A 23,660-nucleotide genomic window follows, 5' to 3' on the forward strand; every position below is an offset into this window, starting at 1 on the left:
TGATGGAGTTGGGCACTGAATCCATCTTTAGTTCCCCCCTAAGGGGTGTAATAATGAGGTCACCATGAAAAGGTGGGATGAGACTTGGATACTCTAGTAAATCTAGAGTATCTCCTTAAGGTACTGAAACAACATCTTTTCCCAATTTCAAGCTTGTCTTTTACTTTCACAGTAGCAGCACCTCATACCTCAATGGTTACGATCTTGCCACTGCACAAGCTGTCGTATCAAATATCAGTACTATAATTATGTAACTCTGAATACTGCCCTTATTATGTATAAATATTTACTTTTATCTATCTTTATATCTAACACCTATTCCTACCTAGAACTCCCTCAAGGGTTTGGCCAATGCAACAGTCTCCATAACTTGCGAATTCCATCACCACTTCTTACCCTTTAGTGCTTCATCCTTTAACAGATCATTGGCAGAGGGCAACTCCAGTGCAGTGCTTGCAGAGGCCTCTATCTATTGTTCCTACTGACTACATCTACTTCATGCTCCTGCCTATTATTCCTCCCTACTACTTCCACCTGATGTTTACACCATTACATCCAGAAGTAGACAAGGTTGTGCTTGGGTCTGGGAAAGGGGTTTCTTTGTGAACAGACCAAGTGTAGGAAGATATATTCTTTTTAACTTTGAAGGAAAACTCCACACTGAATGGTTCAAGGGAAGGAGAAATAAAAAGAGGAAAAACATTTTCAGAGTTTTAAAGGAAGTAGAAAATATCACTGCTGATGAGGAAAACATCTGTATGTAAATAGATCCAAAGCCTCATATCGAAGAGATAGAATCCAATGTCATGCTGATGCATCATCAAGTTGTCAATGGTCACACAGTAGCTTGCTGGGTATTACAAGGTCTAGCTCAGAGCAGAGACATAAAAGCAGTAAGATATCAGGGCCAGAAACCAATGAAATATCTATAGAACAGGGAAAAGAATCAACCCAATGGTAAAGGGCAAGCAGGTCAAATTTCAAGGTCAAACTGGGAAAACTGATAAATTGGATTGCTCTTGTCTAGCATGTAGAACCAAAACCTCCCCAGATATGAATCAGTCCTCTGTATAATCAAAGTAACTACTCAACAGAAAAGAATGAATTGCATCTTGAGTGTGATTCTCAATTACTTATAGGAAGACTCGGCTATTTGTGTTATGTGGGGTTTCCAAGACAGGTTAGATATTAATCATACCAAATGTGGTTACTGTGTTGAGTGGTGGAATTACATATCCATTAAGAGAGATGATCAAGTTGTGAGGATTTTAAGAGGAGGGATGGTCAGAAACTATTACTTATCCATTAAGAGAGATGATCAAGTTATGAGGGATATTAGGACAAGGGATGGTCAGAAACTAAGTGTTGGAAGCATTAAACTTAGCCAGGATGCATCTGCCTAACCATACTTTGTAAGAGTTTATAAAGTAAAAGGTGAGGATTCAAAATCTAGACTTATCAAGAGAGGATGCAGAAGATTTTAAGGAAGTGGATGAATGCAATGATGAGTTATCAGCAAATGAGTGAATCTGGCTGTTTGTTGAGGAAAAAAATTTTGCTGATAAAACAGTGTGTTCGCAGGAGAGACCTCTAAGGGACATGAAGGTTGACAGAGAAAGAAGAAGAGGATGATCCATTGACAATTACAAAGACATCAGTCAGACAAAGCTATATATATGGTAAAAAATGGTAAGAGAAAAGTCAAAAGAGGGGAGCTTGGAGATGAGACACTAATGCCATACACACACACACACACACACATATATATATATATATATATATATATATATATATATATATATATATATATATATATATATATATATATATATATATTTTTTTTTTCTTTTTTTTTCTTTGCCAGTCTCCCGCGTTTGCGAGGTAGCGCAAGGAAACAGACAAAAGAAATGGCCCAACCCACCCCCATACACATGTATATACATACACGTCCACACATGCAAAATATACATACCTATACATCTCAATGTACACATATATATACACACACAGACACATACATATATACCCATGCACACAATTCACACTGTCTGCCTTTATTCATTTCCATCGCCACCTCGCCACACATGGAACCCCATCCCCCTCCCCCCTCATGTGTGCGAGGTAGCGCTAGGAAAAGACAACAAAGGCCCCATTCTTTCACACTCAGTCTCTAGCTGTCATTGAAATAATGCCCGAAACCACAGCTCCCTTTCCACATCCACGCCCCACACTTCTTTCCATGGTTTACCCCAGACGCTTCACATGCCCTGATTCAATGCACTGAAAGCACGTCAACCCCGGTATACCACATCGATCCAATTCACTCTATTTCTTGCCCGCCTTTCACCCTCCTGCATGTTCAGGCCCCGATCACTCAAAATCTTTTTCACTCCATCTTTCCACCTCCAATTTGGTCTCCCACTTCTCCTCGTTCCCTCCACCTCCGACACATATATCCTCTTGGTCAATCTTTCCTCGCTCATTCTCTCCATGTGCCCAAACAATTTCAAAACACCCTCTTCTGCTCTCTCAACCACGCTCTATTTATTTCCACACATCTCTCTAACCCTTACATTACTTACTCGATCAAACCACCTCACACCACACATTGTCCTCAAACATCTCATTTCCAGCACTTCCACCCTCCTGCGCACAACTCTATCCATAGCCCACACCTCGCAACCATACAACATTGTTGGAACCACTATTCCTTCAAACATACCCATTTTTGCTTTCCGAGATAATGTTCTCGACTTCCACACATTCTTCAAGGCTCCCAGGATTTTCGCCCCCTCCCCCACCCTATGATTCACTTGCGCTTCCATGGTACCATCCACTGCCAGATCCACTCCCAGATATCTAAAACACTTTACTTCCTCCAGTTTTTCTCCATTCAAACTTACCTCCCAATTGACCTGACCCTCAACCCTACTGTACCTAATAACCTTGCTCTTATTCACATTTACTCTTAACTTTCTTCTTTCACACACTTTACCAAACTCAGTCACCAGCTTCTGCAGTTTCTCACATGAATCAGCCACCAGCGCTGTATCATCAGCGAACAACAACTGACTCACTTCCCAAGCTCTCTCATTCACAACAGACTTCATACTTGCCCCTCTTCCCAAAACTCTTGCATTTACCTCCCTAATAACCCCATCCATAAACAAATTAAACAACCATGGAGACATCACACATCCCTGCCGCAAACCTACATTCACTGAGAACCAATCACTTTCCTCTCTTCCTACACGTACACATGCCTTACATCCTCGATAAAAACTTTTCACTGCTTCTAACAACTTGCCTCCCACACCATATATTCTTAATACCTTCCACATAGCATCTCTATCAACTCTATCATATGCCTTCTCCAGATCCATAAATGCTACATACAAATCCATTTGCTTTTCTAAGTATTTCTCACATACATTCTTCAAAGCAAACACCTGATCCACACATCCTCTACCACTTCTGAAACCATACTGCTCTTCCCCAATCTGATGCTCTGCACATGCCTTCACCCTCTCAATCAATACCCTCCTATATAATTTACCAGGAATACTCAACAAACTTATACCTCTGTAATTTGAGCACTCACTCTTATCCCCTTTGCCTTTGTACAATGGCACTATGCACGCATTCCGCCAATTCTCAGGCATATCACCATGAGTCATGTATACATTAAATAACCTTACCAAACAGTCAACAATACAGTCACCCCCTTTTTTAATAAATTCCACTGCAATACCATCCAAACCTCCTGCCTTGCTGGCTTTCATCTTCTGCAAAGCTTTTTCTACCTCTTCTCTGTTTACCAAATCATTTTCCCTAACCCTCTCACTTTGCACACCACCTCGACCAAAACACCCTATATCTGCCACTCTATCATCAAACATATTCAACAAACCTTCAAAATACTCACTCCATCTCCTCACATCACCACTACTTGTTATCATCTCCCCATTAGCGCACTTCAATGAAGTTCCCATTTGCTCCCTTGTCTTACGCACTTTATTTACCTCCTTCCAGAACATCTTTTTATTCTCCCTAAAATTTAATGATACTCTCTCACCCCAACTCTCATTTGCCCTCTTTTTCACCTCTTGCACCTTTCTCTTGACCTCCTGTCTTTCTTTTATGCATCTCCCACTTAATTTCATTTTTTCCCTGCAAAAATCGTCCAAATGCCTCTCTCTTCTCTTTCACTAATAATCTTACTTCTTCATCCCACCACTCACTACCCTTTCTACTCAACCCACCTCCCACGCTTCTCATGCCACAAGCATCTTTTGCGCACTCCATCACTGATTCCCTAAATACATCCCATTCCTCCCCCACTTCCCTTCCATTGTTCTCACCTTTTTCCATTCTGTACTCAGTCTCTCCTGGTACTTCCTCACACAAGTCTCCTTCTCAAGCTCACTTACTCTCACCACCCCAACATTCACTCTTCTTTTCTGAAAACCCATACCAATCTTCACTTTAGCCTCCACAAGATAATGATCAGACATCCCTCCAATTGCACCTCTCAGCACATTAACATCCAAAAGTCTCTCTTTCGCGTGCCTGTCAATTAACACGTAATCCAATAACGCTCCCTGGCCATCTCTCCTACTTACATACGTATACTTATGTATATCTCGCTTTTTAAACCAGGTATTCCCAATCACCAGTCCTTTCTCAGCACGTAAATCTACAAGCTCTTCACCATTTCCATTTACAACACTGAAAACTCCATGTATACCAATTATTCCCTCAACTGCCACATTACTCACCTTTGCATTCAAATCACCCATCACTATAACCCGGTCTAGTGCATCAAAACCACTAACGCACTCATTCAGCTGCTCCCAAAACACTTGCCTCTCATGATCTTTCTTCTCATATATATATATATATATATATATATATATATATATATATATTCTTTTTTTTTTTTATACTTTGTTGCTGTCTCCCGCGTTTGCGAGGTAGCGCAAGGAAACAGACAAAAGAAATGGCCCAACCCCCCCCCATACACATGTATATACATACGTCCACACACGCAAATATACATACCTACACAGCTTTCCATGGTTTACCCCAGACGCTTCACATGCCTTGATTCAATCCATTGACAGCACGTCAACCCCGGTATACCACATCAATCCAATTCACTCTATTCCTTGCCCTCCTTTCACCCTCCTGCATGTTCAGGCCCCGATCACACAAAATCTTTTTCACTCCATCTTTCCACCTCCAATTTGGTCTCCCTCTTCTCCTTGCTCCCTCCACCTCCGACACATATATCCTCTTGGTCAATCTTTCCTCACTCATCCTCTCCATGTGCCCAAACCACTTCAAAACACCCTCTTCTGCTCTCTCAACCACGCTCTTTTTATTTCCACACATCTCTCTTACCCTTACGTTACTCACTCGATCAAACCACCTCACACCACACATTGTCCTCAAACATCTCATTTCCAGCACATCCATCCTCCTGCGCACAACTCTATCCATAGCCCACGCCTCGCAACCATACAGCATTGTTGGAACCACTATTTCTTCAAACATACCCATTTTTGCTTTCCGAGATAATGTTCTCGACTTCCACACATTCTCCAAGGCCCCCAGAATTTTCGCCCCCTCCCCCACCCTATGATCCACTTCCGCTTCCATGGTTCCATCCGCTGCCAGATCCACTCCCAGATATCTAAAACACTTCACTTCCTCCAGTTTTTCTCCATTCAAACTCACCTCCCAATTGACTTGACCCTCAACCCTACTGTACCTAATAACATTGCTCTTATTCACATTTACTCTTAACTCTTTTCTTTCACACACTTTACCAAACTCAGTCACCAGCTTCTGCAGTTTCTCACATGAATCAGCCACCAGCGCTGTATCATCAGCGAACAGCAACTGACTCACTTCCCAAGCTCTCTCATCCCCAACAGACTTCATACTTGCCCCTCTTTCCAAAACTCTTGCATTTACCTCCCTAACAACCCCATCCATAAACAAATTAAACAACCATGGAGACATCACACACCCCTGCCGCAAACCTACATTCACTGAGAACCAATCATTTTCCTCTCTTCCTACACGTACACATGCCTTACATCCTCGATAAAAACTTTTCACTGCTTCTAACAACTTTCCTCCCACACCATATATTCTTAATACCTTCCACAGAGCATCTCTATCAACTCTATCATATGCCTTCTCCAGATCCATAAATGCTACATACAAATCCATTTGCTTTTCTAAGTATTTCTCACATACATTCTTCAAAGCAAACACCTGATCCACACATCCTCTACCACTTCTGAAACCACACTGCTCTTCCCCAATCTTATATATATATATATATATATATATATATATATATATATATATATATATATATATATATATATATTTTTTTTTGTCGCTGTCTCCCGCGCTTGCGAGGTAGCGCAAGGAAACAGACGAAAGAAATGGCCCAACCCACCCCCATACACATGCCTTGATTCAATCCACTGACAGCACGTCAACCCTGGTATACCACATCGCTCCAATTCACTCTATTCTTTGCCCTCCTCTCACCCTGCTGCATGTTCAGGCCCCGATCACTCAAAATCTTTTTCACTCTATCTTTCCACCTCCAATTTGGTCTCCCACTTCTCCTCGTTCCCTCCACCTCCGACACATACATCCTCTTAGTCAATCTTTCCTCACTCATTCTCTCCATATGCCCAAACCATTTCAAAACACCCTCTTCTGCTCTCTCAACCACGCTCTTTTTATTTCCACACATCTCTCTTACCCTTACATTACTTACTCGATCAAACCACCTCACACCACACATTGTCCTCAAACATCTCATTTCCAGCACATCCACCCTCCTGCGCACAACTCTATCCATAGCCCACGCCTCGCAACCATACAACATTGTTGGAACCACTATTCCTTCAAACATACCCATTTTTGCTTTCCGAGATAATGTTCTTGACTTCCACACATTCTTCAAGGCTCCCAGGATTTTCGCCCCCTCCCCCACCCTATGATTCACTTCCGCTTCCATGGTTCCATCCGCTGCCAGGTCCACTCCCAGATATCTAAAACACTTTACTTCCTCCAGTTTTTCTCCAATCAAACTTACCTCCCAATTGCCTTGACCCTCAACCCTACTGTACCTAATAACCTTGCTCTTATTCACATTTACTCTTAACTTTCTTCTTTCTCACACTTTACCAAACTCAGTCACCAGCTTCTGCTGTATCATCAGCGAACAACAACTGACTCACTTCCCAAGCTCTCTCATCCACAACAGACTTCATACTTGCCCCTCTTTCCAAAACTCCCTAACAACCCCATCCATAAACAAATTAAACAACCATGGAGACATCATACACCCCTGCCGCAAACCTACATTCACTGAGAACCAATCACTTTCCTCTCTTCCTACACGTACACATGCCTTACATCCTTGATAAAAACTTTTCACTGCTTCTAACAACTTGCCTCCCACACCATATATTCTTAATACCTTCCACAGAGCATCTCTATCAACTATCATATGCCTTTCCAGATCCATAAATGCTACATACAAATCCATTTGCTTTTCTAAGTATTTCTCACATACATTCTTCAAAGCAAATACCTGATCCACACATCCTCTACCACTTCTGAAACCACACTGCTCTTCCCCAATCTGATGCTCTGTACATGCCTTCACCCTCTTAATCAATACCCTCCCATATAATTTACCAGGAATACTCAACAAACTTATACCTCTGTAATTTGAGCACTCACTCTTATCCCCTTTGCCTTTATACAATGGCACTATGCACTCATTCCGCCAATCCTCAGGCACCTCACTATGAGTCATACATACATTAAATAACCTTACCAACCAGTCAACAATACAGTCACCCCCTTTTTTAATAGATTCCACTGCAATACCATCCAAACCTGCTGCCTTGCCGGCTTTCATCTTCCGCAAAGCTTTTACTACCTCTTCTCTGTTTACCAAATCATTTTCCGTAACCCTCTCACTTTGCACACCACCTCGACCAAAACACCCTATATCTGCCACTCTATCATCAAACACATTCAACAAACCTTCAAAATACTCACTCCATCTCCTTCTCACATCACCATTACTTGTTATCACCTCCCCATTAGCGCCCTTCACTGAAGTTCCCATTTGCTTCCTTGTCTTACGCACTTTATTTACCTCCTTCCAGAACATCTTTTTATTCTCCCTAAAATTCAATGATACTCTCTCACCCCAACTCTCATTTGTCCTCTTTTTCACCTCTTGCACCTTTCTCTTGACCTCCTGTCTCTTTCTTTAATACATCTCCCACTCGATTGCATTTTTTCCCTGCAAAAATCCTCCAAATGCTTTTCTCTTCTCTTTCACTAATAATCTTACTTCTTCATTCCACCACTCACTACCTTTTCTAATCAACCCACCTCCCACGCTTCTCATGCCACAAGCATCTTTTGAGCACTCCATCACTGATTCCCTAAATACCTCCCATTCCTCCCCCACTCCCCTTACTTCCATTGTTATCACCTTTTTCCATTCTGTACTCAGTCTCTCCTGGTACTTCCTCACACTAGTCTCCTTCCTAAGCTCACTTACTCTCACCACCCTCTTCACTCCAACATATATATATATTCCCTGCGTGTCGTAGAAGGCGACTAAAAGGGAAGGGAGCGGGGGGCTGGAAATCCTCCCCTCTCGTTTTTAGTTTTCCTAATGAAGGAGCGGAGGAGAGGGGCCAAGTGAGGATGTTCCCTCGGGGGCTCAGTCCTCTGTTCTTAACGCTTGCTGACGCGGGAGATGGCGAATAGTACAAAAAAAAATAAATATATATATCTTTTCTTTTCTTTTAAAGTATTCGCCATTTCCCGCGTCAGTGAGGTAGCGTTAAGAACAGAGGACTGGGCCTTTTTTTGAATATCCTCACCTGGCCCCCTCTGTTCCTTCTTTTGGAAAATTTAAAAAAAACGAGAGGGGAGGATTTCCAGCCCCCCGCTCCCTCCCCTTTTAGTTGCCTTCTATGACATGCAGGGAATACGTGGGAAGTATTCTTAATCCCCTATCCCCAGGGATAATATATATATATATATATATATATATATATATATATATATATATATATATATATATATATTTTCTTTTAAACTATTCGCCATTTCACGCATTAGCGAGGTAGCGTTAAGAACAGAGGACTGGGCCTTTATTGAATATCCTCACCTGGCCCCCCTCTGTTCCTTCTTTTGGAAAATTAAAAAAAAACGAGAGGGGAGGATTTCCAGTCTCCCGCTCCCTCCCCTTTTAGCCGCCTTCTACGACACGCAGGGAACACATGGGAAGTATTCTTAATCCCCTGTCCCCAGGGATATATATATATATATATATATATATATATATATATATATATATATATATATATATATATATATATATATATATATATTCTTTTCTTTTCTTTTCTTTTAAACTATTCGCTATTTCCCGCGTTAGCGAGGTAGCGCTAAGAACAGAGGACTGGGCCTTTGTGGAATATCCTCACCTGGCCCCCCTCTGTTCCTTCTTTTGGGGGAAAAAAAAAAGAAAAAAAACGAGAGGGGAGGATTTCCAGCCTCCCACTCCCTCCCCTTTTAGTCGCCTTCTACGACACGCAGGGAATACGTGGGAAGTATTCTTAATCCCCTATCCCCAGGGATAATATATATATATATATATATATATATATATATATATATATATATATATATATATATATATATATATATTTATTTATTTATTTGCTTTGTCGCTGTCTCCCACGTTTGTGAGGTAGCGCAAGGAAACAGACGAAAGAATGGCCCAACCCGCTCACATACACATGTATATACATACACGTCCACACACGCAAATATATATACCTATACATTTCAATGTACACATATATATACACACACAGGCATATACATATATACACATGTACATAATTCATACTGTCTGCCTTTATTTGTTCCCATCGCCACCTTGCCACACATGGAATAACAACCCCATCCCCCCCTCATGTGTGCGAAGTAGCGCTAGGAAACACACCAAAGGCCCCATTCGTTCACACTCAGTCTCTAGCTGTCATGTAATAATGCACTGAAACCACAGTTCCCTTTCCACATCCAGGCCCCACACACTTTCCATGGTTTACCCCAGACGCTTCACATGCCCTGGTTCAATCCATTGACAGCACGTCAACCCCGGTATACCACATCGTTCCAATTCACTCTATTCCTTGCACGCCTTTCACCCTCCTGCATGTTCAGGCCCCGATCACTCAAAATCTTTTTCACTCCATCTTTCCACCTCCAATTTGGTCTCCCACTTCTCCTCGTTCCCTCCACCTCTGACACATATATCCTCTTGGTCAATCTTTCCCCACTCATTCTCTCCATGTGACCAAACCATTTCAAAACACCCTCGTCTGCTCTCTCAACCACACTCTTTTTATTTCCACATATCTCTCTCACCCTTACATTACTTACTCGATCAAACCACCTCACACCACATATTGTCCTCAAACATCTCATTTCCAGCACATCCACCCTCCTGCGCACAACCCTATCCATAGCCCACGCCTCGCAACCATACAACATTGTTGGAACCACTATTCCTTCAAACATAGCCATTTTTGCTTTCCGAGATAATGTTCTCGACTTCCACACATTCTTCAAGGCTCCCAGAATTTTCGCCCCCTCCCCCACCCTATGATTCACTTCTGCTTCCATGGTTCCATCCGCTGCCAGATCCACTCCCAGATATCTAAAACACTTTACTTCCTCCAGTTTTTCTCCATTCAAACTTACCTCCCAATTGACCTGACCCTCAACCCTACTGTACCTAATAACCTTGCTCTTATTCACATTTACTCTTAACTTTCTTCTTTCACACACTTTACCAAACTCAGTCACCAGCTTCTAAAGTTTCTTACATGAATCAGCCACCAGCGCTGTATCATCAGTGAACAACAACTGACTCACTTCCCAACAGACTGCATACTTGCCCCTCTTTCCAAAACTCTTGCATTCACCTCCCTAACAACCCCAACAAATTAAACAACCATGGAGACATCACACACCCCTGCCGCAAACCTACATTCACTGAGAACCAATCACTTTCCTCTCTTCCTACACGTACACATGCCTTACATCCTTGATAAAAACTTTTCACTGCTTCTAACAACTTGCCTCCCACACCATATATTCTTAAAACCTTCCACAGAGCATCTCTATCAACTCTATCATATGCCTTCTCCAGATCCATAAATGCTACATACAAATCCATTTGCTTTTCTAAGTATTTCTCACATACATTCTTCAAAGCAAACACCTGATCCACACATCCTCTATCACTTCTGAAACCACACTGCTCTTCCCCAATCTGATGCTCTGTACATGCCTTCACCCTCTCAGTCAATACCCTCCCATATAGTTTACCAGGAATACTCAACAAACTTATACCTCTGTAATTTGAGCACTCACTCTTATCCCCTTTGCCTTTGTACAATGGCACTATGCAAGCATTCCGCCAATCCTCAGGCACCTCACCATGAGTCATACATACATTAAATAACCTTACCAACCAGTTAACAATATAGTCACCCCCTTTTTTAATAAATTACCCTGCAATACCATCCAAACCTGCTGCTTTGCTGGCTTTCATATTCCGTAAAGCTTTTACTACCTCTTCTCTATTTACCAAATCATTTTCCCTAACCCTCTCACTTTGCACACCACCTCGACCAAAACACCCTATATCTGCCACTCTATCATCAAACACATTCAACAAACCTTCAAAATACTCACTCCATCTCCTTCTCACATCACCACTACTTGTTATCACCTCCCCATTAGCCCCCTTCACTGAAGTTCCCATTTGCTCCCTTGTCTTACGCACTTTATTTACCTCCTTCCAAAACATCTTTTTATTCTCCCTGAAATTTAATGATACTCTCTCACCCCAGCTCTCATTTGCCCTCTTTTTCACCTCTTGCACCTTTCTCTTGACCTCCTGCCTCTTCCTTTTATACCTCTCCCACTCATTTGCATTTTTTCACTGGAAAAATCGTTCAAATGCCTCTCTCTTCTCTTTCACTAATAATCTTACTTCTTCATCCCACCACTCACTACCTTTTCTAATCAACCCACCTCCCACACTTCTCATGCCACAAGCATCTTTTGCGCAAGCCATCACTGATTCCCCAAATACATCCCATTCCTCCCCCACTCCCCTTACCTCCTTTGTTCTCACCTTTTTCCATTCTGTACTCAGTCTCTCCTGGTACTTCCTCACACAAGTCTCCTTCCCAAGCTCACTTACTCTCACCACTCTCTTCACCTCAAGAAAGTTAAGAGTAAATGGAAATAAGAGCAAGGTTATTAGGTACAGTAGGGTTGAGGGTCAAGTTAGTTGGGAGGTAAGTTTGAATGGAGAAAAACTGGAGGAAGTAAAGTGTTTTAGATATCTGGGAGTGGATCTGGCAGCGGATGGAACCATGGAAGTGGAAGTGAATCATAGGGTGGGGGAGGGGACGAAAATCCTGGGAGCCTTGAAGAATGTGTGGAAGTCGAGAACATTATCTCAGAAAGCAAAAATGGGTATGTTTGAAGGAATAGTGGTTCCAACAATGTTGTACGGTTGCGAAGCGTGGGCTATGGATAGAGTTGTGCGCAGGAGGGTGGATGTGCTGGAAATGAGATGTTTGTGGACAATGTGTGGTGTGAGGTGGTTTGATCGAGTAAGTAATGTAAGGGTAAGAGAGATGTGTGGAAATAAAAAGAGCGTGGTTGAGGGAGCAGAAGAGGGTGTTTTGAAATGGTTTGGGCACATGGAGAGAATGAGTGAGGAAAGATTGACCAAGAGGATATATGTGTCGGAGGTGGAGGGAACGAGGAGAGGTGGGAGACCAAATTGGAGGTGGAAAGATGGAGTGAAAAAGATTTTGTGTGATCGGGGCCTGAACATGCAGGAGGGTGAAAGGAGGGCAAGGAATAGAGTGAATTGGATTGATGTGGTATACCGGGGTTGACGTGCTGTCAGTGGATTGAATCAGGGCATGTGAAGCGTCTGGGGTAAACCATGGAAAGTTGTGTGGGGCCTGGATGTGGAAAGGGAGCTGTGGTTTCGGGCATTATTGCATAACAGCTAGAGATTGAGTGTGAACGAATGGGGCCTTTGTTGTCTTTTCCTAGTGCTACCTCGCACACATGAGGGGGGAGGGGGATGGTATTCCATGTGTGGTGAGGTGGCGATGGGAATGAATAAAGGCAGACAGTGTGAATTGTGTGCATGGGTATATATGTATGTGTCTATGTGTGTATATATATGTGTACATTGAGATGTATAGGTATGTATATTTGCGCGTGTGGACGTGTATGTATATACATTGTGTATGGGGGTGGGTTGGGCCATTTCTTTCGTCTGTTTCCTTGCACTACCTCGCAAACGCGGGAGACAGCGACAAAGCAAAATAAATATAAATGAAATAAATATATATATATATATATATATATATATATATATATATATATATATATATATATATATATATATATATACATATATCCCTGGGGATAGGGGAGAAAGAATACTTCCCACGTATTCCCTGCATGTCGTAGAAGGCGACTAGAAGGGAAGGAAGCAGGGCGCTGGAAATCCTCCCCTCTCGTTTTTTTTTTAATTTTCCAAAGGAAGGAACAGAGAAGGGGGCCGGGTGAGGGTGTTCCCTCAAAGGCCCAGTCCTCTGTTCTTAACGCTACCTTGCTAATGTGGGAAATGGCGAATAGTATGAAAGAAAGAAAGAATATATATATGGATCTGGAGAAAGCATAAGATAGTGTTGATAGAGATGCTCTGTGGAAAGTATTAAGAGTATATGGTGTGGAAGGTAAGTTGCTAGAAGCAGTGAAAAGTTTTTATGGAGGATGTAAGTCATGTGTACGTGTAGGAGAGGAAAGTGATTGGTTCTCAGTGAATGTCAGTTTGCGGCAGGGGTGCATGATGTCTCTATGGATGTTTAATTTGTTTATGGATGGGATTGTTAGGGAGGTGAATGAAAGAGTTTTATAGAGAGGGGCGAGTATGCAGTTGGTTGTGGATGAGAGGGCTTGGGAAGTGAGCCAGTTGTTGTTCAGTGATGATACAGTGCTGGTGGCTGATTTGGGTGAGAAACTGTAGAGGTTGGTGACTTAGTTTGGTAAAGTGTGTGAAAGAAGAAAGCTGAGAGTAAATGTGAATAAGAGCAAAGTATTAGTTTCAGTAGGGTTGAGGGATAAGTAAATTGGGAGGTAAGTTTGAATGGAGAAAAACTGGAGGAAGTAAAGTGTTTTAGATATCTGGGAGTGGATCTGGCAGCGGATGGAACCATGGAAGCAGAAGTGAATCATAGGGTGGGGGAGGGGGCGAAAATCCTGGGAGCCTTGAAGAATGTGTGGAAGTCGAGAACATTATCTCAGAAAGCAAAAATGGGTATGTTTGAAGGAATAGTGGTTCCAACAATGTTGTATGGTTGCGAGGTGTGGGCTATGGATAGAGTTGTGCGCAGGAGGGTGGATGTGCTGGAAATGAGATGTTTGAGGACAATGTGTGGTGTGAGGTGGTTTGATCGAGTAAGTAATGTAAGGGTAAGAGAGATGTGTGGAAATAAAAAGAGCGTGGTTGAGAGAGCAGAAGAGGGTGTTTTGAAATGGTTTGGGCACATGGAGAGAATGAGTGAGGAAAGATTGACCAAGAGGATATATGTGTCGGAGGTGGAGGGAACGAGGAGAAGTGGGAGACCAAATTGGAGGTGGAAAGATGGAGTGAAAAAGATTTTGAGTGATCGGGGCCTGAACATGCAGGAGGGTGAAAGGCGGGCAAGGAATAGAGTGAATTGGATCGATGTGGTATACCGCGGTGGACGTGCTGTCAGTGGATTGAATCAGGGCATGTGAAGCGTCTGGGGTAAACCATGGAAAGTTGTGTGGGGCCTGGATGTGGAAAGGGAGCTGTGGTTTCGGGCATTATTGCATGACAGCTAGAGACTGAGTGTGAACGAATGGGGCCTTTGTTGTCTTTTCCTAGTGCTACCTCTCACACATGAGGGGGGAGGGGGATGGTATTCCATGTGTGGCGAGGTGGCGATGGGAATGAATAAAGGCAGACAGTGTGAATTGTGTGCATGGGTATATATGTATGTGTTTGTGTGTGTATATATATGTGTACATTGAGATGTATAGGTATGTATAGTTGCATGTGTGGACGTGTATGTATATACATGTGTATGGGGGTGGGTTGGGCCATTTCTTTCATCTGTTTCCTTGCGCTACCTCGCAAATGCAGGAGACAGTGACAAAGCAAAATAAATAAGTAAATAAATAAATAAAGTTTGAATAGAGAAAAACTGGAGGAAGTGGTGTTTTAGATATCTGGGAGTGGATTTGGCAGCAGATGGAATCATGGAAGCGGAAGTGAGTCACAGGGTGGGGGAGAGGGTGAAAGTTCTGGGAGCGATGAAGAATGTGTGGAAGGTGAGAACATTATCTTGGAGAGCAAAAATGGGTATGTTTGAAGGAATAGTGGTTCCAACAATGTTGTATGGTTGAGAGGCATGGGCTATGGATAGGGTTGTGCGAAAGGGGGTGGATGTGTTGGAGATGAGATGTTTCAGGACAATATGTGGTGTGAGGTAGTTTGATCGAGTAAGTAATGAAAGGGTAAGAGAGATGTGTGGTAATAAAAAGAGTGTGGTTGAGAGAGCAGAAAAAGGTGTATTGAAATGGTTTGGTCACATGGAGAGAATGAGTGAGGAAAGATTGACAAAGAGGATATATGTGTCAGAGGTGGATCAAACAAGGAGAAGTAGGAGACCAAATTGGGTTGAGCCCGGGCATGTGAAGCGTCTAGGGTAAACCATGGAGAGTTTTGTGGGGCCTGTATGTGGAAAGGGAGCTGTGGTTTTGGTGCATTACACATGACAGCTAGAGACTGAGTGTGAACGAAAGTGGCCTTTGCTGTCTTTTCCTACCGCTACCTTGCATGCACGCGAGGGGAGGGGCGTGCCATTTCATGTGTGGCAGGGTGGTGGCGGGAATGGATGAAGGCAGCATTAATGAATATGTACATGTGTATATCTGTATATGTATGTATACTTTGAAATGTATAGGTATGTATATGTGCGTGTGTGGGTATATACATGTGTATGTGGGTGGGTTGGGCCATTCTTTCGTTTGTTTCCTTGCGCTACTTTACTAACGTACGAGACAGCAACAAAGTATAATAAACAGATATAATAAATATACATATATCATGGGCTACTACGCAAAATTCTCCAAAGTATGAAATAACTGAATATTAGTATATTAGGAAGAATATTTGTGGTGAATGATCATAGAGGAGACTGAGGGGGGATTCAAAGACTGGAAATAATAGATGTGAAAGAGAAAAGATTCGAAGACCATGCAAATAATAGAAGCCAAAGCAACAGGATGCAAGGTGGGTTAGAAGACCATCCTTCTTTGGGATAAAATGAAACAGTGCCTGTCTCCAAAAGAGAAAAGTTTTAGATTTGTCAAAAAAGGCACAAGTTAAGGCATATCTCTGCAAAAGGAGGATGTATCCTGTATACTCCATATGCTTTGCTTATGGCCACAGAGATAACTGCAGTTTGGATTGTGCATAAGATTACAGGGAGGGACATGGAATTAGTAAGAGGACCATCAGGTGGTTATTTTAAGTTAGCCTCTACCATTGCTGAGTTAGAAGAGGGTAAAACAAAAGAAGATGCTTTGTCAGAGAGAAGTATTGCCTTAAAATGTCAAAACAAAAATGCGAAGGAAAGGTAGCATGACATATGACACATGGTGTTGAAGAAACTTATGTTTAAAGACCAGAATTATTATTGTTGAAGAGGATAGGTTACCACACTTCCTTTAGATGAAGATATGCTTCACTTCAAGGATAATATACTTGCAATGATTTCAGTCAAAGATGAAAGCTGAAAGTGAGTAAGAGGAAGATGAGATTTTCCAGGTCTTATGTGCAAGGTTCTTTGCCCAAATATCCTCAGAAAGATGAATGGATGAACAACTGACTGGAAAGAGAGTGATAAAACAAGAGGGAATATAAGCTTCCATTCCTGCAAAGAAAATTCTGCTACATGCTTAGCATAAATCAAAAAAGAAATTTTTACAAGCTAGTCTACTTATTGCTATTGAAGTACAGTAAACCCATGATTTAATGGACTAATAGGGGAAGGGGTGTCCGCTATTGCCGAAAGTTTGCTAAATTGAATGTAACACATTTCTGTGCCACATTGAAGTTCATACACTTTCTTTTAATGCCTCTATCACTGTAGGGCTTAGTGTGTGGCACAATAATTGGACAGCTGGCACCTGGCAGTCTGATAACGTTCGATGGGCAGTTGGAGGCAGGAGTCAGACTGAGAGGTGATGCCATCCCTCTCCTGAGAAAGGATACTACTTTACAATAAAGTGAGGATGGACTACCTGCTTTCATTGCACCTCTTACATGGCTCAGTGAGTAGGGTGCAAACCTATATGGGAAAATCCCAAGTTATCGCAAGGTTACTCACCTTCTTCAGGAGATGGGTGCACCAAAGGAAATTGCCTCAGCCAGGGGAACCACTCAAGACAGTGAGGATATGGAAGCTTTCTACAAAAAAAGTGGGGAATCATGGCCTGCATCTCCTCAGCCCACTTCTCCCAGTACAATGGATGCACCAAAGCAGCGGTAAAGGCAGCCAAACGGGTGTTGGAGGCATCTTGCACATCAGCAAAGCAACTCGGGCTATGCTCAATATCTCAACACTCCCCTGAGAGAGGGGGTAAATCACCTGTTCAGCTGGCAGCAGGAAGACAGCTGCAAGATGGTGTTCCAGTGCCCCAGCAACATTATCAGATAAACCAGTGATGGAGAACTGTTCAGTGAAACAGGGAGTGGGCCATAGCAGAGAGCCAGGCTCATATGCAGGACGGCCCAGCAGGTGATGCCGCTATGCTGCTCCAGCTGTCTTTTAGGCAGCCCTGTCAGTGTTCAGGACATTGCTTCAAAAGTGTGGGACAGGTCAGGCATGGTAGAGGAGGTGAAGCTGCAAAGACAATACATAGTGAAGCTGGACAGCAGTGGCTGCCTGTCTTTGCAAAGCTGGCGTCACCTATGGCCTGGGTTTCGCTGATCCCCATGACACCCATGGGTCAAGGGGAGTACCTACCAGCAGTGGCTTCGCCCCCATTTGTGGCGACACCCAGCCTCAGGTGGCGGTGCCCTCACTGTGTGAGCCACTGTCCCACACACATACACGATTATGTTTGCAGGTGGCTCCTGTGAAGAGTGAACACACTAATCTGTTATGTCACTTTTGTTTTGCTTGCATGTAAAGGAAGTGTATTGTTGCTGAGCAATGATTTGTGTATATTTGCCTCATGCTTTGTCAAATTTTAATTTCATTCTCTTTTTTTTGTCGTTTTCTTGGTTTTAGTTTTGTTTCTGCTGTGACGAAATGTCACATTTAGTTATCAAAATCTCATGAGGGGGTATAGGCTTCAGTGTGTGGTACGATAATTGGGCGGCCAGCACCCAGCAGCATGGGAACACTTGCCGGGCAGTTGGAGACAGGAGTCAGAGTGAGATTAAGGTGATGTCACTCTCTCCTGTGAAAGGATACTTCTTTATAATAAAGTGAGGACAGACCAACTGCTTTCATTGCTTCTCTTACAATCACTTTATGCCATTTTAAATCATAAGGATTGCAAAATCATTTAATAAATAAAGTCACAATTCTGAAATAACAGAAACACTCTGTATACAACCTGACTGCATGATAGCTTGAAGCAGACTGAGACTGAAACAAAGCAAGTCTGTACCACACTACCAAAAAAAGTGTGAGATGAAATGTGCATGGTGCGGCATTTGAGATTTTTTCTTTTTATTCTTCAAATTATCATCAATTAATGTACTGTATGATTATTTGTCCGTTAAATCTGAAATCCGTTATATCGGGGTCTTTTAAATCAAGGGTATATCATACATATATTTCTGTTTAGAAGGAAGGCTGGTGTGTAGGTGTGTGTAATTAAGTATTTATATTGTAGTACTGTTTTTAACCTGCCCACCTCCCACTTTCAGTATGCCACACTCTTCAGCACAGCTTCCCTAAGCACCCCCTATTCCTCTTACTTTCTGTGAGAAACAAGCTCACCTTTCATCAGATGAAACACCAGTTATATTATGAACTGATGACAATGTTGTTAAATTCTCCCTGTCCAAATCTAGAGGCTCTATTGTTGTATCCCAGAGACTGGGATCTGAAATATTAGTTGATACTTCAGTTAGGCTCTCAATTAAAGTTGTGTTCCTTATACTTTTTAAAGTTTCTGTAGAAATGTTATTAGGTAAAACCAAAGAGGTATTCAATGCTGGACAGCCCTCAACAGACACTGGTTTAAAGGGTAGAGGTGGCTTTGGTCTCCCGAAGCCAATCCACAATGTTAGGACGAGTCCTGAAATGAGTCCACACATAGCACCCTGCAAGGAAAAGAACTATGTCAATAACATCATTAAAATGTAAACTGCAATATATTGCATATATCACAACCATTTCCCAGTTTTTGAGAAGACTTTTTGGTCAAAATTAATACTGTCCCTCAATATCAGGCTAAAAAATTGCATTTATCTAAAACCTTTAGAAAAACAAAACTATGGTCTCCACTTAACCTTCTGATTAGCACACTTGCAGAGCATTCCCATTGTGAAGAGTGCAAGGAGAGGACCCCCAACAGCTCCAAAGACTGTAAGGGAGGCCTGAAGAACCCCTGACCCAAGCAACTGTGTTAAGAAGGCCACAGCCATGCAGATACCACCATATAGGCAAGCTAAGACTTTGCTGATTTTCATTGCTTGCTTTTCCCTTTTGTAGCAGTTTGGAAAAAAAGGCTGTAAAATGCAAAATAATCAAATCTGCTATAACTCTTATGAGTATTCTGATCATAAACAATGAAAGAAAACCCAAATTCAGAGAAACATTTGAAGAATTATACAACAATCTTGAACCACCAAGTTCTTATTATTTTATTATGCTTATGTTATACAAACAAAAATTGTTTGGACTGATAGAAGAAATGAGATCAAAGAATGTACTCTACTTCAAGTAACTGTTTAACCAGCTTTTATTGCATGAATTCTATGTACCTTCCAAGTTGTGAACCTACCAAAATGTAATCCTGGACTGTTACAGCAGCCAAGGAATTTACAGCAGAGGACACTGTTGACAAGGAACCACTGAAGATTCCAGACACAAATAGCCCAGACAGCCCAGGTATCATCCCCATTGTCTCCATTACATACAGTGGCAATAACTGAAGCAAGAATGAAAATAAAAAAGATGAAATCAACAATTTCAGTGTCGTGCTATACAGCACTTCAAGGTGCATATCCAATATTAAAATGCATGCCAATGAGAGAGATTACAGTGATCCCAGGCCATGTACGTCAAATGGTGACTCTTCACTTGTTCCTGATGCACTACCTCGCTAACGTGGTAAACAGTGATCAAGTAGGAAAAAAATATTATATATATACATATATCTCAACTTTCTCATTTCACATGCTTTTCCAATCTGTCACCAGCTTCTACAATTTCTCACTTCAATCAGCCACCAGTCCTGTATCATCAGCAAACAACAATTGACTCACTTGCCAAGCCCTCTCATCCCTTACAAACTGCATACTCGCTCATCTCTCTAAAACTGGCATTTAACTCCCTAACCACCCCATCCATAATTAAATTAAACAACCACAGGGACATCACACACCCCTGATGCAGACCGATCTTCACTTGATCACCATTTCACACACTGCAGGTATGCAGTGGAATTTATTAAAAAAAAAAAGGGTGACTGTATTGTTGACTGGTTGGTAAGGTTATTTAATGTATGTATGACTCACTCTTATACCCTTTGCCTTTGTACAATGGCACTATGCACGCATTCCGCCAATCCTCAGGCACCTCACCATGAGTCATACATACATTAAATAACCTTACCAACCAGTCAACAATACAGTCACCCCCTTTTTTAATAGATTCCACTGCAATAGCAGGTTGGATGGTATTGCAGTGGAATCTATTAAAAAAGGGGGTGACTGTATTGTTGACTGGTTGGTAAGGTTATTTAATGTATGTATGACTCATGGTGAGGTGCCTGAGGATTGGCAGAATGCGTGCATAGTGCCATTGTACAAAGGCGAAGGGGATAAGAGTGAGTGCTCAAATTACAGAGGTATAAGTTTGTTGAGTATTCCTGGTAAATTATATGGGAGGGTATTGATTGAGAGGGTGAAGGCATGTACAGAGCATCAGATTGGGGAAGAGCAGTGTGGTTTCAGAAGTGGTAGAGGATGTGTGGATCAGGTGTTTGCTTTGAAGAATGTATGTGGGAAATACTTAGAAAAGCAAATGGAGTTGTATGTAGCATTTATGGATCTGGAGAAGGCATATGATAGAGTTGATAGAGATGCTCTGTGGAAGGTATTAAGAATATATGGTGTGGGAGGCAAGTTGTTAGAAGCAGTGAAAAGTTTTTATCGAGGATGTAAGGCGTGTGTACGTGTAGGAAGAGAGGAAAGTGATTGGTTCTCAGTGAATGTAGGTTTGCGGCAGGGGTGTGTGATGTCCCCATGGTTGTTTAATTTGTTTATGGATGGGGTTGTTAGGAAGGTGAATGCAAGAGTTTTGGAAAGAGGGGCAAGTATGAAGTCTGTTGTGGATGAGAGAGCTTGGGAAGTGAGTCAGTTGTTGTTCGCTGATGATACAGCGCTGGTGGCTGATTCATGTAAGAAACTGCAGAAGCTGGTGACTGAGTTTGGTAAAGTGTGTGAAAGAAGAAAGTTAAGAGTAAATGTGAATAAGAGCAAGGTTATTAGGTACAGTAGGGTTGAGGGTCAAGTCAATTGGGAGGTAAGTTTGAATGGAGAAAAACTGGAGGAGGTAAAGTGTTTTAGATATCTGGGAGTGGATCTGGCAGTGGATGGAACCATGGAAGCGGAAGTGAATCATAGGGTGGGGGAGGGGGCAAAAATCCTGGGAGCCTTGAAGAATGTGTGGAATTCGAGAACATTATCTCGGAAAGCAAAAATGGGTATGTTTGAAGGAATAGTGGCTCCAACAATGTTGTATGGTTGCGAGGCGTGGGCTATGGATAGAGTTGTGTGCAGGAGGGTGCATGTGCTGGAAATGAGATGTTTGAGGACAATGTGTGGTGTGAGGTGGTTTGATCGAGTAAGTAATGTAAGGGTAAGAGAGATGTGTGGAAATAAAAAGAGCGTGGTTGAGAGAGCAGAAGAGGGTGTTTTGAAATGGTTTGGGCACATGGAGAGAATGAGTGAGGAAAGATTGACCAAGAGGATATATGTGTCGGAGGTGGAGGGAACGAGGAGAAGTGGGAGACCAAATTGGAGGTGGAAAGATGGAGTGAAAAAGATTTTGAGTGATCGGGGCCTGAACATGCAGGAGGGTGAAAGGCGGGAAAGGAATAGAGTGAATTGGATCGATGTGGTATACTGGGGTTGACGTGCTGTCAGTGGATTGAAACAGGGCATGTGAAGCGTCTGGGGTAAACCATGGAAAGTTGTGTGAGGCCTGGATGTGGAAAGGAAGCTGTGGTTTCGGGCATTTTTGCATGACAGCTAGAGACTGAGTGTGAACGAATGGGGCCTTTGTTGTCTTTTCCTAGCGCTACCTCGCACACATGAGGGGGGAGGGGATGGTATTCCATGTGTGGCGAGGTGGCAATGGGAATGAATAAAGGCAGACAGTGTGAATTGTGTGCATGGGTATATATGTATGTGTCTGTGTGTGTATATATATGTGTACATTGAGATGTATAGGTATGTATATTTGCGTGTGTGGATGTGTATGTATATGCATGTGTATGGGTGTGGGTTGGGCCATTTCTTTCGTCTGTTTCCTTGCGCTACCTCGCAAACGCGGGAGACAGCGACAAAGCAAAATAAATAAATAAATGACTCATGGTGAGGTGCCTGAGGATTGGCAGAATGCTTGCATAGTGCCATTGTACAAAGGCGAAGAGGATAAGAGTGAGTGCTCAAATTACAGAGGTATAAGTTTGTTGAGTATTCCTGGTAAATTATATGGGAGGGTATTGATTGAGAGGAAGAAGGCATGTACAGAGCATCAGATGGGGGAAGAGCAGTGTGGTTTCAGAAGTGGTAGAGGATGTGTGGATCAGGTGTTTGCTTTCAAAAATGTATGTGAGAAATACTTAGAAAAGCAAATGGATTTGTATGTAGCATTTATGGATCTGGAGAAGGCATATGATAGAGTTGATAGAGATGGTCTGTGGAAGGTACTAAGAATATATGGTGTGGGAGGCAAGTTATTAGAAGCAGTGAAAAGTTTTTATCGAGGATGTAAGGCATGTGTACGTGTAGGAAGAGAGGAAAGTGATTGGTTCTCAGTGAATGTAGGTTTGCGGCAGGGGTGTGTGATGTCTCCATGGTTGTTTAATTTGTTTATGGATGGGGTTGTTAGGGAGGTGAATGCAAGAGTTTTGGAAAGAGGGGCAAGTATGCAGTCTGTTGGGGATGAGAGAGCTTGGGAAGTGAGTCAGTTGCT

At 42.3% G+C, this 23,660-nt stretch overlaps 1 protein-coding gene across 1 annotated transcript in view; it reads right to left on the reverse strand.

Annotated features, from left to right (window-relative positions):
• LOC139766184 (putative sodium-dependent multivitamin transporter) overlaps window positions 1–23,660 on the reverse strand; it is a 136,806-nt gene that overhangs the window by 35,233 nt on the left and 77,913 nt on the right. The window contains exons 7-9 of the mRNA XM_071694454.1: window positions 20,239–20,385; window positions 19,745–19,963; window positions 19,230–19,555 (exon numbers count right to left, since the gene is read on the reverse strand). Of these exons, the coding sequence (XP_071550555.1) occupies window positions 19,230–19,555; window positions 19,745–19,963; window positions 20,239–20,385 (692 nt within the window). The remainder of the gene's footprint in view (window positions 1–19,229; window positions 19,556–19,744; window positions 19,964–20,238; window positions 20,386–23,660) is intronic.

The sequence above is a fragment of the Panulirus ornatus genome, chromosome 57, assembly GCF_036320965.1.
Source record: "Panulirus ornatus isolate Po-2019 chromosome 57, ASM3632096v1, whole genome shotgun sequence".
Classification (NCBI taxonomy): Eukaryota; Metazoa; Arthropoda; class Malacostraca; order Decapoda; family Palinuridae; genus Panulirus; species Panulirus ornatus.